The 19,241-nt window shown below is 35.7% G+C and overlaps 1 protein-coding gene across 1 annotated transcript in view; it reads right to left on the bottom strand.

Moving 5' to 3' along the window:
* The window catches only part of WDR70 (WD repeat domain 70), a 153,257-nt gene that overhangs the window by 41,445 nt on the left and 92,571 nt on the right, over positions 1–19,241 (bottom strand). The window contains exon 11 of the mRNA XM_048930753.1: positions 2,011–2,110. Within this exon, the coding sequence (XP_048786710.1) occupies positions 2,011–2,110 (100 nt within the window). The remainder of the gene's footprint in view (positions 1–2,010; positions 2,111–19,241) is intronic.

Below are 19,241 nucleotides of genomic sequence, written 5' to 3'. Positions count from 1 at the left end.
TCGGGCTTTCAATGAGAGTCCCCAATCCCCAAACAACAGTCCTCTCTTTGATCCTCAGCATTTGGCAGGTGTGTTAATCTATGAATGCTGGATCCACATCTGCTTTTATTGGTACAGATCCAAAGTAATACATTAGAGCACTAACTGAAGAAGTCAGTCAAAATAAGGTGAGAAAATTCCTTGTTTTGCAGCATATCATGCAGAGATTAAAAACTAAACTAAACAAAAAAGCACTGGACAATGGTAGTACTTGCAAGCATACTAAGGGGCCAAATTTCTGTACTACTATCAAAATCTGATACAGTTTTTACCACAGTCAGCTAGACAGAGCATAAGTAGAAGTTTGTCCAGCACAACACAAAATCTGGAGACAGATGAAGAAAACCAAGCAAGCGCCACAAGCAATTAAAATGTGAAAGGGTCATTTCTGGTATCTACATTCATAAATGTAAAATATAAGTGAATTTACATAAACTAAGGTTTCAAGACAGCACTATTGAATATTCCTAACATTAGCACTCTTGATTTGCTGTGGATATTTAAAGGGCATGCAAATGTTCCTCTTTACATCATTTCAAGTAAAGTATGTCTTTGTGGATTTTACTGGCTGGCAGAAGTAGCATTTTACTTAGCCCAGAACAGACAAACCGATGGTTTACCCACTTTCTGAAAAGGAGAAGGTTCTCACATTGCACATGTTCAGTTCAGTAAGAACACACTGAGTTTTTATCTCAATCCTTTACGAAATACCAGGAGGCTGAACAACAATTAAACAATCCAATTGACAGTAACATGCTCTAGTAAGCCAAGGACTATCAAGGGCTAACAATACCACTGCCACTTTTCTCTGAAATATGCGATCCAGGAAATATAAATGTGTGGAATCTTAGAAACATGACAAAATGTAAACAGTGAAAATACCACCCAGTAGCAGCTGCACATCACTTAAAAGTCACCAATGCTGCTCAACTCACAAGGGGCAGGAAAGGGAAAAGGACACAATGCAATTGTAGATTTCACCCCAGACTAGGAATCACAGCTCCTTCTTCAGAAAGTTTGCAGTATGTGGATACCGCTATCACAGTACTTTGTATATGTAATCTCACTCTGTCTACATACCAAACTGACCAGATGTCATGCACATATGTTAGGCACAATCTTGAGCCTACATTAACACACGCTGCTTCTCACTAGGCTTGTTTATTTGGCCTTGAGGCCATGTTAATGCATGCACACAGCTTCTGGTTACAGCTGGTTTCCATCCAGACAGCTTGGATTGCATGCTTGCACCTGCCAGCAAAACACTGGGTAGACAAATCTCCAGATGAAAAGTTGTTTTAGGTACATGCTGCCCCATCCAGCGCATCTAAAATAATGGAGAGAATGTTTTCATGTATATCATCGCCTTCTCAATACTTCTATAGCAGTTCTAACTGAAATTTAAAAAACAAGGTGTTTTTTTTTCCCTATCCAATAGATTTTTTTTCCTTTCAAATATATCTTGGTCGCTTACCTCAAGTTATCACTTTTTCATGCTTATAATATAAACTACAAAAAAAATTCCAATTAAATCATAAAAGCACACTGTATTAGAAAGCTTGAAGAATTAATAACTGCAACACACACACTCTTACTAGAGAAGTAAAAATCTTGCCAGAAAGAACTAAGTAATATGATCTGTTGCATTTTATTTTTAATTAAGCTAATAATTTCCTTCTTGGTGTATTACTAATGGTAGGCAAGAAGAAAGATGAGAAACTAAACCAAAAAAATGTTATCTTTATATATTTCCTAACTGCTCTACACTGGACTTTCAGGAAGACAGTAATTATTGTATGGCATATCAAAGAACAATAAGCAAACTGCAAAACACTTCAGGTTTCTACCTTCAATATCTAATTTCACTCTCTTACCTCCACCATGAATAATTACATTTAGAAATGATACAACTTAAATGGCTTGTTTACCGCGTTACGTTCAATACATCAAAAGTTTCTCTTGACCACTTACCTCCCCGGCTGGCAAGGGCAGTACCATCGTAAGAGAATGTCAAGCAGGAAGTATCAGTGCCTGCAGCATGGGCTTGCCTGCAGTGGAACTTTGTATGTACCTGTTTGTCAAACAAATGAAACATTACAGAAGTTTGCGTATTTCAAGATTAGAAAACTGTACATTATGTGTGTTGTTTCTAAACTTATATAGAAAACCCCATATTTTTAGCACTGATAGGAACTGAAGTTGTATGTTTCTACAGCCTTTAAAAAAAGTCATATACACTTTACATGGTCAGAATAGGCTTTCACAGTGTTTTAATGCAAAATTCATTTTTTTTGTAGCATCAGAATAACTGAATAATTCCCACTAACACTGGATAAAAGGTAGTTAGGTCTGGTTAAGATAAAAATACATTTTAAGACTGTTCTTATCAGCCCCCTAAGCAGGCTCATTGCTTAAAAAAAAACCCACAATGAACAAAGGAAAAAAACATACATACTTTGGAAAGAACTTAAAAGAAGGATTGGAAGAATTGACTTTAGCCAAATTTCAACCCTGCCAAAATTCATGGTTTATAGATTAGAAAGAAGCTCAGATATGCTGAAGTTTGTGTTCCATTTACATGTAATAAAATTCAAGTTTTAAAATGATGTATGTTTGTTTATTTTCAAGTGTATTTCCCCAATAATCCTGGAGGAACATGAAAAGTACTTTCAAAGTAACATCTTTTTCTTGTACAGCGCTGACTTTTTGTTTATTAAGTCAAAATTAATTTTAATCCCTAAAAATGCTCTATGTTAAAATTGGAGAAATCTCCTGTGAAATCCCAAACTAAATTTTAATACATCTGCAAAATCCAGACTTCTAATTTCCCAACCAAACCCAAAGGTCTTGGCTGAGATACCAAAATGCCTATCAGGCACATAATTGCTGGCTAGCTCAACCGCCACTTCATCTTAGCAATTTTTTCTTTTATTTTCCACCACTACACTGCACCATCTAAAAACCACCAACATGCGCAGTGTCTGCTTAATCTTACAAAATGTCAGACAAGATGGCTCAGTGACATTTGAGACTGAAACACTCACTTAAAAACTAATCCAAACTAGATCAAAATATAAGATCAAAAAATGTACTATAACCATAGTTAATGAAGTGCAAAAATCCTGAAAACCCACCGTGTGTGTTCCAGCCCTCTAACTTGCACTTATAATTTAATTGTGTTTGTACAGTAGACGCAGAATGATGGACTGACAAGATGGTGCACCCAGGTTGAGGAGGCAGTCGTCTGGTCTGATGGCAGAGAAAACATGAAACTAATAGCAGGGGTAAGTTGTACTGTGGCTAGCAGTCCAGTGGGATTGGACTAGTAACAAAGATGAAAGAAGAACTGGGACAGGTTAGGACTATGCTGTTGAGAAGAGTACAGAAAGAGATAACCAATGGAAAAAGGAGACAGCAAAGCATCGCAGAAGTCCAAAGGACATAGCGGATGTTGTGAGACACTGCAAGAAAGGAATGGCCCACCATAAAGGAAAATCAGAATTCACTAAGCTAGCGGACATGAAGAATATTTCAGTATATGGGGAAATTCTGAGATTGGATAAGGAGCCTAGAAAACCTCTGGGATAAAGCATGCAACTTCTGAGGGTATAAATTGGAAGCACATGGCATTTAGCAGTGAACAGGGAATAGTGCCAAAGAGGAAGGCAGAGATGAGGAGGAATCAAAATGGAAACAGAGACATTAATGGAAAATGGAAGAAAGGGGAAAAGACAGAGAAAGAGACAAGCCAGTTTGTGACAGTTAAATCCTTCTTTAATACTTGGGAAATTACACTTTTGCTGTCTTTTCCTAATATAAAGCTAATTCATACAGGTTTAAACTGAAATATTCAAGAGTTGAACACTGCCTGGGTGACCCATATCTCACCTTCTCAACCCATCTGTACGATAGGGAATAAATAATGTTCTTTCTCTCACAGAAAGAAGAAGGCAAGACACGAAGACATGAAAACCTGGACATCCTTCATGTACCGCAATGATAACAGCAAAATACAGAGTAGTTTATATTTTCAGAGAAGGGTTTGAACAGTGTGCAATGTCAGACCTAGAACCACACGCTGAACACAAACAGGATAAAATACTGAGCAGCTGCCTAGTGATTACTATCCACTATACACATTAACAGATAACTCAGTACTACAGAATAAAATGGAGACTGTGATCACACAATGTAAACTCACCGCGGGACTGATCTCAGTTTCCTCGGGATTCCCCAGTTATTTATCTTCTAATTTTTGACTGTAACTTACTAAGGCTCCTTCAGTGTCCTATTTTGTATGTAAGAGACCTACACTGGTAAAGTAATTAATGTTGTTTACCCATACAAATATCTGTTCTGAATTTGGTCCAAAACATAGAGAATCTATGTGTTATGACACTAATAATGATGGAAAGCTTATTTGGTGCGCAGATTTAGTTCAGTTTTGAGAGAAGACATATAAGGCATTAATTCCACAAATGACACTTCAACGAACAACAGAGAGCTCCAAATATAAAACATACAGTTCTTTCAGTATTTACAGACGGAATGTAATAGCCTATGTTTAACCACAGCACTTGTTTTGTAATTAGTGTCTCTTCTAGCCAATTGCACATGTACTGGAGAAACTCTATGGACAGATTGCAATTACAAAATCTTACAAAAACAGTAAGACTTTTTTGGAGGTGTTAATAAGTACCAGGAAACATATTTTTTGCATCGAGTTAAGAAAAATTTCCACATATGTGGTAACATATAGAGGAGAAACTGTGAATTATTTATTAGAAAATAAATTTTCTGTAGCGTTTGTTAAACATTAACAAGCAATTAAAATGATGTATTTTCTGTCTGAGAAATACCATAGACATTTGCAAAAACATGATAAATGATTAATAACCACACCTAAAATGTGACAGAAAGATTACAAAATAGTATTTAGCTATTTCAAATACATTGTAAAAAGTTTAGTTTAGGCTCCACAACACATGTCAACCTGTGACAATGTCACACTGACATACACATGTTAAAATAACATCCTGTTTTTCATTTTGCTGCCCAATTTCATGGCAAGTTCTTGTATTAAGTAAAGCAACTAACCAAAGCTTTTTCTTTGAGTATTACTAGTATATAAACGTATGTATTAATGTAAGATAAATACATAAAGTACTCTCTCCCTCCCATCACATAATGTTTCAGGAGTATTTTATTTCCCTGCTTCACTGCTCTCCGGTCAAAGGTACTGATTTTTATTTATTTATTTATTTTTATTTATTATTTATTTATTTTTTTAAAGGTAAATTTATGAATCCACTGATCAAAAAGAAACTGTTTCTTCAGGGAAATAATGGCTCACCTGAAACCTGTCACTCAGCATGCAGTCTTTTCAGTGAAGTACCTACACTTCAACTAAATTAGTAACAATACAGATATCAAAGACTCAGACATTATTTGCCTCTTTATTAGAAAAAAAAAAAAAAAAAGTGAAATTAAGAGAACAAATTTAGCTCAACTCTCTCCAGCTTTCATACTTTTGGCAATCACATGAAGCAAGTCTTGTCTTAAAAAAAGATGTGAGATTGCATCAGCAATTTTGTCTTTAAAAATGAATTCACTCAGTTTACCACTGAAAAGACCATTTTCCTAACTTTGAGCTCCGCAAGCCTGCCCTCCATATATTATTCTGCAAGAGAATATAACCCTGAATTGTAATACTAAATCAAATATTTTAAAATGATTGAAGGTTGCTCTAAAAACGACAGAAGGTTGAACAAGAAGTTTTTACACGCACTGGCAAATGTTCATTACAGTTTTCAGAGAAAATAATGTGTTTGGCCTCTGGCCTTTTAACATATTTAACTGACGTCTAATCTTGCTAACAAATCATAAGCAAAAAAATTGTTATCAGAATGTTTCTTGCTGTTAAGACATGAAAAAAACAAAACTAATGTACACATTTCATAAGTTTGGTTCAGGAAGGGAAAGAGAACACTGAAACACTAGGTAAAAATGTGAAGACAGCAAGGGCAAAATATATCCACATTTCTCCTTTCTTTTTGTGGCAGAGATATCCACTACTCCTGAGTGCTACTAATGTGCACCACAAAATTTGACAAACTCATCAATTCTTATTTCTTTTTTGAAGGCTTATCTATTTCAGTACATCTAAATATATTCCACACTCTATTCTTCAGCCATAAATTGTCTTCTGCAACTATTTTGAAAGCCTCCAGCAATGCAAACACCTTCTAGCTTTATATTAGCACATATATCTTTGTTAAGGAATTATGGCTGACTGGACTTGTGTGCAACATGAAATGACAGGCAGAAAACATGAAGCACATGTGAGAAAGGAGGCAGCTGAATGCATGTGAAAGTAAATTTGTAAAAAAGGCTAGGATAACAATTACACTTGATAATTCTAAAAGATCAAATGAAAATCAGAAAATAAAAGGGAACTGAGGAAGGACTGCACAAAAGACAAGAAGACATAAAGAAAGAAAGAAAGAAAGACAGAAAAGAAAGACTGAAACACAGACAGAAAGACAACATGAGCAGTGCATCAATAATGAATATCCTTTAAACAAAAAATCTGGGAAGACTGATGATGGACAATGGGAAGCAAAGACATACAAAATGTTCATCACAAATTAATAACATACAGAGATGCATGGTTAGAGCTCTGTGACACACAAACTGTTCCTCACCAGAAACCCTAATAAGACTCCGTGAAGTCTTACCATGAAAAAAGCACCATGAAAAGCAGAAGACAGAATGAGTCATTTTGTTCACCTCATCCAGAGCTCATCTATGAGAAATAAAATGGTAGGCTTAAGCAATAAATTTTTTGAACTTCCCCCATTGTTTCATGGATATAATATTTCATAGTGTGCCAACACTTTCCCAAGATTGCATGCTTCCCACACACACTTTTTTCTTTCCTCAATGAAACAGTGGTGTCACAGACAAGAAATTTTTCTTCCATCTTGTTTCTAGTATCTTCAGGAGATTTTTAAATGCAGAGGTAGTAAATAAAATTAGGTACTGAAGAAAGTGAGATCTACAAAGTTGCAGCATGTTTTTGGATCACTGTAATCTTCTTTCACTATAATGTAAAAAATTTACTCATCAAAATTTACTGCAAAGACAATCAACTCTGCAACAACAATCCTGTTTAGAGTAAAGAGAACACTGTCCCAAACTAATTGCACCATTAGCAACATCCAATCTACTTCTTGTTTCAGCACATGAAAGGTGCATTCTGAATAAGGAAGCTCGTTCCCAGAGAGGCCTCCCATGCTTGCTGACAAGCTGTTGCCTCTGTTTCACACCAATGAATGATGGACACATAAAAAAGCTAGAAATCAGAATTCACCCTGATTTCTAACGTGAGTCAGGAGAACAGGACTAGCTTAGCAAAGCTATCATAAAGGCAAATCATGCATAGCTGAGGTTTAAGCAACTGATTTAAAACAGACTAAGGTACTTCAGCAATATAAATTAACTTACTCTAATAATAATTGTTGCAAAATCTACGGTTTTTAATAAAAGCATAAAAGCATTCCTATTACTGTTAGTCAGCTTTAGAGCAACAAAAGCATGAGCTATAACGCTGGGGGAAAAAAAAGCCACCACCACAAGCACCAACAAACCAGAAACCTTGTTAGTATCTAAGAAAAGACATTGGTGCTTGTGTGGAAAGTGATTGTACCAGGGGTGCAATGTCAGAGCTGTGACCACAGCTGGAAAGACAGACACATTCCCCTTTCCTATTTGTCCATTTCTACTGATCAATGCACCAACGCTTATCCACTTTGCTCTCAATTACTACTCAGAAAAGAAATTTCACTGTACCCTCCAGATTTACTGTATCACTTACAAATTATCAGATATTCATATGTCAGCTAAATTCAGGAATTCACTCTTTTTTTCCCTGAGTAGGTAGTTACAGGCTATAATCAGATCTTTTTCTTAAGACTTTGTAAACATGATCCTAGGGCTTTCAATTTGTTTGACAGCTCTTCAATACCACTTTCTATGGTGTAGAAATGGATGCTGTTTCAGTAATGACCATGTTGATGCAAAACAAGATTAACTTGTGAAATCTGGTGAAATCTGAGGTTTTAGCATTTATGCAATTATACTCTTATATGATTTGATCTTCTCTGTGATCTTTGAACTCAGTGACATTTTCATGTATCACTAGAAAATCTGAAACACTCCTTCCCTTCTCTTGATCCTAATTAACCAATTATGAATATGGTAACCTAACTTCATTTGCAATAAGCAGAACAACTAACTGGCAATTGCATTTAGCTGTCCTGCATCAATTACACTCTCATCTGTTGCAACAAGAGGAGGGCTGATATTTGAAGGGGGATGCAAGTTTTGGGAATGTCTTTGTTTTATCTCACTTGCTTAGTTAAGGTTCAATTTCATATTTTAACATCTTTCACATCTATTCCATATAGGAGATTTGTCATCAGAGTCGCAATTAGTAAAAACAGAAGAGAGAACTGGCTTTCCTTTCTTTTTTTAATATTAAGTAGGTTTCTTCATGCACTGTGAGGAAAAATGTACATGATCATTCTCTCACCATTAGCATCCTTAAAATTTATCACAAAGAATGAATCCTTTTGGGTTTTTCGTCCTAGCCTCCCCATTTCATTTCAAGCACAGTACTTCACACTTGTGTTTAACAGCTTCTCAATTAGCGGTGGCATCTTCAGAGCATAGCGAGATATGTGAACTGCTGTTTGTGAAAATCATACCTTAAAAATCTTATTTGTACAATCCACTTTTCATCAAATAGCTTTGAGTGTTTTTTTTCTCCACTGATCATTTACAAACTTTAAACTTTTCATCCAACATCACTTTCTCCTTCATCGTCATTTCTCGTCAATCCTATCCAAATTCCTTCCTGACTCTAAACAGATTTATGTTGACAAAGCCAACAAAGCTACCCCATCATCATTTTCATCAGCCTTTGAAGAAGTATCTATTCTATATTTCTCTTATTCATCGTTGTTGGTTTTTTTTTTTAAATCTCCTGTACATCATCAACATGTTCACTCCATTCCTCACTATTTCCTCTGGTGTTTAATTCTCTTTCTTCCACTTTTGCTGGCTATTTCCATCATTTCACTCCTTTGGTCTCTGAACTTCTATCTCTATACAGTGTATTTTGAGAAACACTATTTAAAACCACGGTTACGAATACTTTCCTGTTATTAAACCACCTTCTAGCAAAAGGTCTTTATTCTGTATCTGCTGAACATTTTAGTTCATCTTGATATCACCCTATGAATGTTTAACTGGCAAGTCAAATTCAGTATGTTGAAAGAAAGGCTGTTCCTGACTACCATATCTCCCAGCTACCATATGCTTGTGGCTACCACATCTTTCCACATTCGTCTGGAAGATCTAACCTATTTTTGTAAATCATCATATGAAAAATGTTGTTACACGCATCACAATGTGTCAGCTTCTTTCTGTCACATATTGGAAAGCATGCTATAATGAATCCAATCAATAACTTGCTGCCAGTACTATTACTTGGACTTCTTTGCCCTCTTTGCTATTTTTGAATCCATTTCCTTGATGGATTTCTTTACTTTAGGTGTACTGTCAGTTCCTTTTGTCTTATTTAACAAACAGTGACTTAAATCTATATTTTGCCTACAAAAATAATTACATATCTTAATCCTCAAGAACATCTCATCTGTGTTTTTCTCACATAAAGTTAAAACCAACAAAATCACCACTTCTCTGCTTTCCATAATATACATGAAACTATTATGTATAAACATAAGGGATGCAAGTGGCAACTCAGCTTGCATATTGCCTTTATTTTGCTTCTTGGAGTAAGCCTCATATGAACTTGACAACAAAGGGTTTGTTTTCTAACTCATCTTTATTTGTTTAGGAAAACTTGTTTTATATGTACAAACAGACAGCAGCACACACAGAGCCCTGCTTCACATTCCTAATCTTGATGGAACAGCCAAGGAACAACAGTGGACTGTTTAAGTACAGAAAACATATATCATATATCCCTCTCAACTCCTATCCGATTTAGCACCCTGCTTCCACATACAGAACATGAAATCAACAGGGCATATGCACATTTTGCCAATTGAAAAGGCAATGCATGGCAATGAGATGCTTTCTGCTGACTAAAAAAGGTGTCCCTACATACTTGGAGTTTCTGAAAAATCACTCAGGCTTTTGAAGGTGGTTTTGAGTATAAACCAGTTCTCCCAGTATGAGGGCAGGAAGGCATGTGCAGTAAGTGTGATTTTCCAAGCCCTGCTGAAGCTGAGCCACTCTAAAGATCTCAGCAGTGTATTCTAGTGACCTCTTGGCCACAAAATGTTCTCCAGAATAGATCACAGACCTGAGGAGGACTACAGGGGCAGAGAACGAAACAAGCTACTGAGCTAGGACATGTTGCTATTTCTAGGCTTTTACTAGGGTATCTGCTGATTAGACTTTTGGCTGGCATGCCTGGATCTCCCGGTGTCCATACAAAACGTAGACCATGATTACTCATTGAACTGGATTTTTTTCAGAATATTTTGATTTTATCTTTAAATTAGCACAGTACTTTGTAGTTGCGCCATGCTATCCCAACTTAATTCAACGTATTACAACAAAAAAGAAGTATAAATTAACTTTTAGCACTTAATACAGGTAACAGCTTTGAGCATAAAGCCAAATCTTGCAGATGCACAGAAAAAAGTTAAATAAAAAGACATTTTTTCAAAATCTTACGTATTGCTGAACCCCAATTAAAATTACATACATTGAATAATTTTTTGAATACTCTCTTCAAGTTATTAGAGATCAGAATGATTATACAAATTCATAAAATTTATTAAGTTGGGTCTTCATTACAAACTTGCATGCACAGCTAAGACACATAAAGACATGGCGGGTACACATGTACACATGTGGTGTGATACCTATATATATATATATATAGGCAGCCATATCCAACTCCAAATCTAGTTCTCTATCTCACGAGAAATTTAGAATTTACACAAGGAAGACAGCTGTTCCATGGATGTATCTGATTTCAGTCTGTGTAGTATCACTATGGCCATATATGAAAACACAGCTGGATAACACTCTACCTATTTCACCACCCTCTCTACTAACTGTTTAACATTAACATCTGTTGAAAACAAGCTTTATGAATTAGGAAGATTGTGACAAAAATCTTTTTTTTTTTCCTTGTAAGATATTTTACGTATTTACAAAGAAAGCTTTAAGATGTTAGTTGTGAGATTTATTCCTACAGTTCAAAATAACTTGTACGCTTAAGGCTGTCTTGTAAAAAGTATATTAAAATACTTCTCCTTTTGTATCATTGGTATAATTTTGTAACTGTTGCTAAGAGATGATATAGGGATCTCCCACATCTTCTCATCTGTAATTTATGTGAACACAATACATGGATTTTCTACAAATGCTACGTAAAATCTTTAGTTACAGTTAACTAGACTTACAATAAGTGCTAATGAACTGAGGGTGGGCTGTAATTTATTATGGACAGTTCTTTAAGTGTGTTTAAAAGTGTAACCTCGCAACAGTGCACCTTTTAAGACAATCCTCATGTGGAAATAATTTGTTCTTATTCAGAGTTTGTCAAGTTCAAGTCATAACTGGTATAACACTGGCATTACTGATATACACTGTTATGGTTTAATGGAGTAGGCAGCTCAGCATCACACAGCCATTTGCTAGTTCCTTGACAGTGGACTGTTAAGCGTGAGAATGTGTTGATTGAGATAATGGCAGTTTAACAAGAAGAAGAAAAATGAAAAAGTGATGCTTATCACCAGCTGACTGACACCCAGCCAGTGCCTAAGCAGCAGCAGCACCCTTGCCCAACTCACTCAGCTTTACTGCTGAGCATGATGTCATGTAGTATGAGATGTCCATCTGTCATTTTGGGTCAGCTGTCCTGATCCTGTCCACTCCAAGCTTCTTAGGGACTCTAGGCTTCTCTCTGGCAGTGTGAGAAGCTGAAGCAACCTTGGCAATTAATGCTATCATTGCTCAGCCACTACTAAAACATTGGTGTGTGATCAACATAAATGCATTATACCAGCAAGTAGGAAGGAAATTAACTGTTTTCAAACAGACAAAAGCTATTTCATTACAATTTATCTTTTCAAGTTTCTCAGTTCCTAACATATTAGTGGAGAATATTTGGTATTGAAGCTATAACTTCTTAATGATAGGTACCTGAGCATATTCCAAAATAATTCATGTCCATGTTCTGGGTAACGCAAGGAAAAAAAACAAACTACTTCTATCTGTTCTTTTGGATAAATTAAGTTTTTCTTAATTGAAGTTACGAAAATGTTACACACAAACACCAAACAACATTAAACTATGAATTTCTTAGGCCAGAATTCAATGTTTGTTAGTGATAAGCTACATAGACATACATTGCAATTCCACAACTGTTTATTTTATTTTTTTAATGCAGCAGAGAAAAAAAACTTTGTAGAAGTTCTAAATTGATGAGATGAAGTCTGTAAGAAATACATTCAAGTATGAAATTGGAAGAAAGTGAAGAGCTTATAAATTATTCCAAGAGATAAAGTAAGCACATGCAGACAGAGAGCATGTAATCTTCACACCACAGATTCTGATCTGTTCCACAGATTAGGAGATGTTTCCTACTTTTTTGTTCTTAAGTAAATCAATTCCATCAAGTTGTAATAGTTTTACTTTCATAAGTATTCTAAAGAATGGGAATTTTAAGCTCTAATAAAACAAACTTAATGACTATGAGTTGCACAGAAATGTACTTTTTATTGCTTTTGTGAAATTTGTATTATAAACCTGCTTCTCGCTACCCTCAAGAAATAGTGACATACTATATATAAACCACAATGAGAAACATTTGGACACTAAACTAGCTTCCTATTAAGCATACCACACACAAAAGAATGTCCTTAATTTACTAACCCTATCAGGTTCTAGATCAATTACACGTTCTGCTTGCTTGAGAAGTGCACGTCCTACAGTACCTTAGACACTTCTCTAGTAAGCCTGAGAACTCCAGAGCTCACTTCTCATCAGAATAACACACAGCATTCTGTACTTTCAGTTTTTTGCCTTTGCATGTATGAAGCATCCTTTTATCAGAAAGTTACAGAAAAAAAATGCAGATAGGACAATATTCTATAAAATAACAGAAACTAGTTGATGCAGGCTCTTCTGTTTGTGTTTGGAGATTATTAGTTTTTTGTTAATATTAATAACACTACAATATTAGTAAACCAAATCATGCAGCCATAATGCCTACTCTTGTCCTAAATTCACTTTTTTTTTTTTTTTTTTTAATTAATGTAATCCATACAGCAATTCCTCTAAACAGTAAACCAAAGAAATATATCACAGAATCACAGAATGGTCAGGGTCGGAAGGGACATCAAGGATCATGAATCCCCAACCCCCACCTGCCATATGCAGGGCCACCAACCTCCCCATTTAATGCTAGACCAGGCTGCCCAGGGCCCCATCCAATCTGGCCTTGACACCTCCAGGGACGGGGCATCCACAGCCTCTCTGGGCAGCCTGTGCCAGCACCTCACCACTCTCTCTGTAAAGAACTTCCCCTGACATCCAGCCTAAATCTTCCCTCCCTCAACTTAAAACCATTTCCTCTTGTCCTGCTGTTATCTACCCTTTCAAAGAGTTGATTCCACTCCTATTTGTAGGCTCCCTAATTTAAGTATTGAAAGGCTGCAATGAGGTCACCCCAGATCTTGAAGACAGGCAGGAATTACTCTGCTGCTTCTAATTTACAATGCTAATGGGCCTATCCTGCAGCCCAGCATTTTTTTATTTATTATATTCTGAGACCTTTATCTCTCTCTCTTCATTACCTTACATGTTCTTTCAAAAATATATTTTATAAGCATGCAAACAGAGATTTTCAGTCCATGAAAATAGTGGGCGACTTCAGATATGTCTGTGAAGATTTGTGTGAGTACACTAGGATGGATTCATACCTTCATTATAAAATGGAAGAACTTGAAAGTCACTGCATTAATGTCTTTCCTAAATGCAGAAGCAGTTTGAAGTTGGTAGATGGTCAGAGAAATGGGGGTTGAAGGATTCTTTGCTAGTGGAAAGCTGTCTTTAGCTGTTAGCATCCAAACATTGAAATATTTGAAGTAATTTGAAATGTAATCATTATTGTTTCTTAAGAAAAAAAAGCAATAATAAGAAGCCAGTAAGGCTTACTACATAATATTATGAATGTCTTAAACTCCTTCGTGTTTAAAAGATGTTGCACTGCACAAGCAGTTCTTCATTAGCAATATGTAACTCTTTTAAACAAGATTAAATAAAATAGATCTTCTAAATGAACTAGTTGCCTGCATTTGCAGACTGGACTTATTTCCCTCCCTCAACTTAAAACCATTTCCCCTTGTCCTGCTGTTATCAACCCTTTCAAAGAGTTGATTCCCTTCCTGTTCATAGGCTCCCTCATTTGTTGTTTCAGGAAGGCTAATAGGTAGCTTAATGACAACCTTATTAAGGTTGAAATAATCAAGAAAGAAGATACTTCCATAGCATCTTGTCTGGACCACCTATGCTTCAGTGACATGGCTGTGTTGTCCCTATAGGTATATATAAGATTGACATAATCCTTTTCTTCTCTAACGACTCTGAATCTGAAGTAAAATCCTTCATGTTATTTTCATTAGGATGTGTCAGACTTTATGATTTAGAATTGTCTTTCATCAATTGAGCAAACATTTAGATAGCTCTTAACTATAAATGTTTACTGCATAGGAAAGAAATGCACTTAGAAATACAACAGGACACATTTTATCTTAGCATATGACTGTCAGATTCTTTACTGCAACTAGTTTCAGGGTGCAGATAGCAATGTACTGACTAAACCAGGTATATACAAAAAGGAATAATATATGAATCTGTTAATATTTGCTGCTGGCAAGCTTGTGCGTGATTTCCAGTTTCTGGAGCAGAGATCTGGCACATATACGTATGGAATGAAAGGGTGGGATATTATGGATATGGAAAACTTAAGGTAAGTTTGAAAGGGAAATATAGTATATTTGGATATCTTTCATCTCATATTTACACAAGAAATTTCCAGATGTAGCCAGACTACCCTCTTCAAAGCATGAAACCCGTTACACAGCTGAGGGAAACTGGAAGGTTTGCCTGATGTTTTGCTGCAATACTAATTTTTACTAATCTGAGAATTATCTCTTTAAGTTGTTTTTACTAAATATTCCATTTCACTGAGGTATTTCTAATGTTGTGGAAGTCCTTCTATAAACGTAAAAATTATAGGTCAGCAAAACCAAAACAAAACATCCAAATGGAAAAGTGAATAGTCTGTGGTGAATAAATTCTAGCCGGTGTGAAAAGAGCATAATCCTGGAATGATGTAAACCATCAGATGCCAAAGACGCATTACAATCTCTGGCTAAGAGAAACTGTAACTGAATAAGTATAAGCACAGTAATAAAGCTTTTAGTAGATGTATACCAGACATGCATTTCAAGAGTTTAGTACTGAGAGCTATGCCTCTGTCACCGTAAGAGAAAAGCATTCGGCAACTGTGCAAAGATGCAAAGCAAGAGCATAAATCCTCTCAAAGGATTTTCCAATTAACGGACAAAATATTTACAGCAAGTTTCAGACCTTACTACTAGCTTTCATTAGTCTGTCTGGAAACATTAGCTGTAAAATTCATCAAGAAAAGCAAAATAAAGCTTAGAAAAAAAAAAATCCAAATAACATCTGGGCTTGGATTCCCAATCCAAAACAAAAGGGTCGCCATAAGTACCCAAAAAAGTATCTCACATGATCCGTTACCTACGTCTGCATTTTCAGTTGTACAGCATTTCTTCAAAATGTCTCCATTATTTTAAAAACCCTGACTTAAAAGTTCTCTGCATTTATTCTGCCCGCTACAAAACTAAGCCTTACTAAAACCATTTCAAAGCAAGCAATTGCTAAATATAGAAATGTATTTATCTTCCATTTTTAAATCATGCAATTATTTCGAAAATGCTTTTAACATGACTATTGGTAATTAAAAAAGGTGCAGAGCTTACATCTGCTTAACTTCAGAACACACTGCAACACTCCACTTTTCCTCCCTTTATTTTTTGTTGATCAGGTGGTTCTAATGTGTGTGGAAAGCTGGTTATTAAGAATAGCACTTGGTCACACTACTTTTGGGGATAATTATTTGGGCAGCCCATTAGTACAGCGTTGAATTTCATTTATTACTGTGCATTTTAAGTTCTATAAAATCACTTGGAGCATTAGATAACTAGCTTAAAAGTGAACAAAAATAAATAAATTATTTTAGAAATTCCAAATCAAACTAAGGTTTTAAAACCAGGAAAAAGAAAACAGTGGCAAAAGAATAGATCAGTAGTTGCAGATCCTTGCTTGAAGCAGGAAATAGCCTAAGTAGAATGGAGAAAAACACAGTGCTAAGGCTTTTACGAAACAAGAAAGTTACAAAATTGAAAGACAAAAAGGAAGAAATTAAACACTAGCTGCAGTACCCGAGATCTGAAACAATTTATAATATGTATTATGTTGAAAATTATAAGCACTGGAACCTTCCTGTTCAGACTTGTCTTTAAAAGGACAAATCTGATTTCTCAGAGATGTCTTCTGAATACTTAAAAGAGTGCAGCCACTAAATGCCTCAGAGCTAATGGAAATTACTCAATGTTTCTAAAAAGATCATATGGCTAAAAAGCCATATAAAAAGAACAACATAAAAAGAACAACAAAAACAGAGAAGATTTTGTGTGTACAAGTTGTACGTTATGTTACTGAAGACTTCACCATTCCTGATAGACTTTGCTGCCCTGATATCCTTACCAGTATTTTTGTATCATGGCTACAACAATATTGCCATAAAATACACAAAGCGTGAAACTAAAAAACAGAATTCAAGCTTTCAAGTTCTGAGATGATATTCATGCAATCCAGAGCAGAATGAAACCAGGATAAGCGGGAGGGAAAAATTACATTATAGGTAGTTTCATTAGGTGATTTGAAAGGCTAGGACTGAAAAAGAACTTTCACTACCCAGTAAATCTTATTTGGGTCAGTGGAAAGCATCTCAAAACTTTCACATTCAGCAAAGAAAATGAGGACAACTTTCTAATTGATGACTTTAATGAAATTTCAATTCATTTTAAATCACAATACATTTTTAACCTATCCATCAGACATACTAACAGTCTTTAAAAAATGATTTCAGTTTTTAAATGCCCATATGAATGAGGCATTACGTATTTCTGCATAGGAAGAATGGGACACTGAAGTTTCTTGATTGCAAGACACTCTTTGTACTTGATACCAAAGACTCACAGACTCACTCCATGGATCTGTTTCTTCAGCAATATGTATTTCTACTGGTCTTGCAGAAAGCTCTGAATAGGAAAGTATAGGCAAGATGAATCTGAACCTATCTGAACTGCAGGTAAATCAAGTGATTTTACTGCATTGCCCTGTAAATCAACTATTTTCAGGTTGTATCTTATTTTTACCACTAATGTTCTCCAGTCCTCCCTGTTTGCCAGACACTTCTCAATGTCTCAGAACATTTAAATGAAGAGTGTTCTAATATGTTATGATATGATTGACTATTTCACACTATTGTTTCCACTACTCATTGGAAGTTTGGAGGAAGTTATTTTTTATGTCCTTTGAAGCTGTTATTTTAAGCCAAGCTGACAGTGTTCATAATATTTCAAACAAGCTGACAGATAGTTCTGCTAATGTGCACTGTAAACGCACATGTACGTGAACCTTAAAGAAAAACCATGCACTGGCTAAATAACATCATGAGAAAATAATACAGATTTATGATAAAATGAAAAAACCCTCAGAGGCAGGTGATTATAATGGATCATGATCATGCTGAGGAAGTTTGGAGAAAGGCAAGGCAGAGCTGGAATACATTTGGCTAAATTCAGCATTAGCAAGTTACCAATGCCAGTGCAATGAAGACACACACTAAAAAAATACTGTTCCTCTAGAATCATTTTTACTCTCACTACATACAGCTGGGAGATTTGGAATTGCACCAGGAAAATGGTGGAAGCGGAAAACTGAATGAAATGTTCATAGTGTGTGCCATTAGTCAGAACTATGAAATAAAACTGATCCCATACTGAAGTCCTGCTCCGAACACTGCAACTAAATTTAACAATTGACAAATATCTATAGGGTTCTAGCTGCCTCAGAAAAAAAGAAAACAAAGTCATGACTGAAAACAACCATAAATTCTCTTGTCCTTGTTGAAATTAACTATAAGAAAATTGAAATGATTATTTGACCACATTATTCCAGATTGAATTCTACACTGAGAAGTAAATATAAATGATGTCACACTGCTGATGGGAAAGACACTTATAAAATTTATTTTAATTGCAGTGCTCCAGGGTTTATGAACAGTAACTACAATCCAAATCCAGCTCAATACTCTGAGTCAGTTTGCATCACACAAACACTTATACTGCCAATGTTTCAGCTAAGTATTCCCAAGATGCTAAAACATATCAGTAGGATTCCTGTAAAGTTATCAAGCCAGGTCTGGAGGAGATAATAAACCTACAACCAGAAGCCAGAAACTATGGGTAAAGTGGCAAAAAAAATTTTTCTGGGAGTTTTGGCATGCAGCTTCTGTGAGCTTGTACACATGCATGGGCTTTGTTAGCCACTAGAGTGGCTTGCTACCAGCAGAGAGAGCCATTTTTGCTCTCAGTACTGTTGTTTTCATCATCCTTCTCCCGTGGGAAAGTATATGCTTTATGTTTTCACTGTGGCCAAAAGGAACTTCCTTCTGTGTGAATTTGCCTCTGTGCTGTAGGAGTTCTTACCCTTTTCAACATTTTAAGGAATATAGTTGGAGTAGTCAACTAACAGAAGAGAATTAAGTCAGTCTAGAAACCTCCACAGACACCAACATAACAGACAGTACGTATTGTAGTTATGGTGTGTTACAACATCTAGTAAGAACACCATGAAGGAACAGCGGTATGGGTTTTCAATAGCAGTACTGAAATGTTCTTTGTATTTGTGCTTAAAGGTGAAAACAAATTCAGAGTCAAAACAGGTCTTTATTGTATCTCTATTGTATTGTATGACAGTACAGTCACAGAACAAAG

The sequence above is a fragment of the Lagopus muta genome, chromosome Z (genome assembly GCF_023343835.1).
Source record: "Lagopus muta isolate bLagMut1 chromosome Z, bLagMut1 primary, whole genome shotgun sequence".
In the NCBI taxonomy this organism is placed as follows: domain Eukaryota; kingdom Metazoa; phylum Chordata; class Aves; order Galliformes; family Phasianidae; genus Lagopus; species Lagopus muta.
Note: the sequence above shows the minus strand (reverse complement) of the source record. Positions and strands in the feature narration are given on the sequence as shown.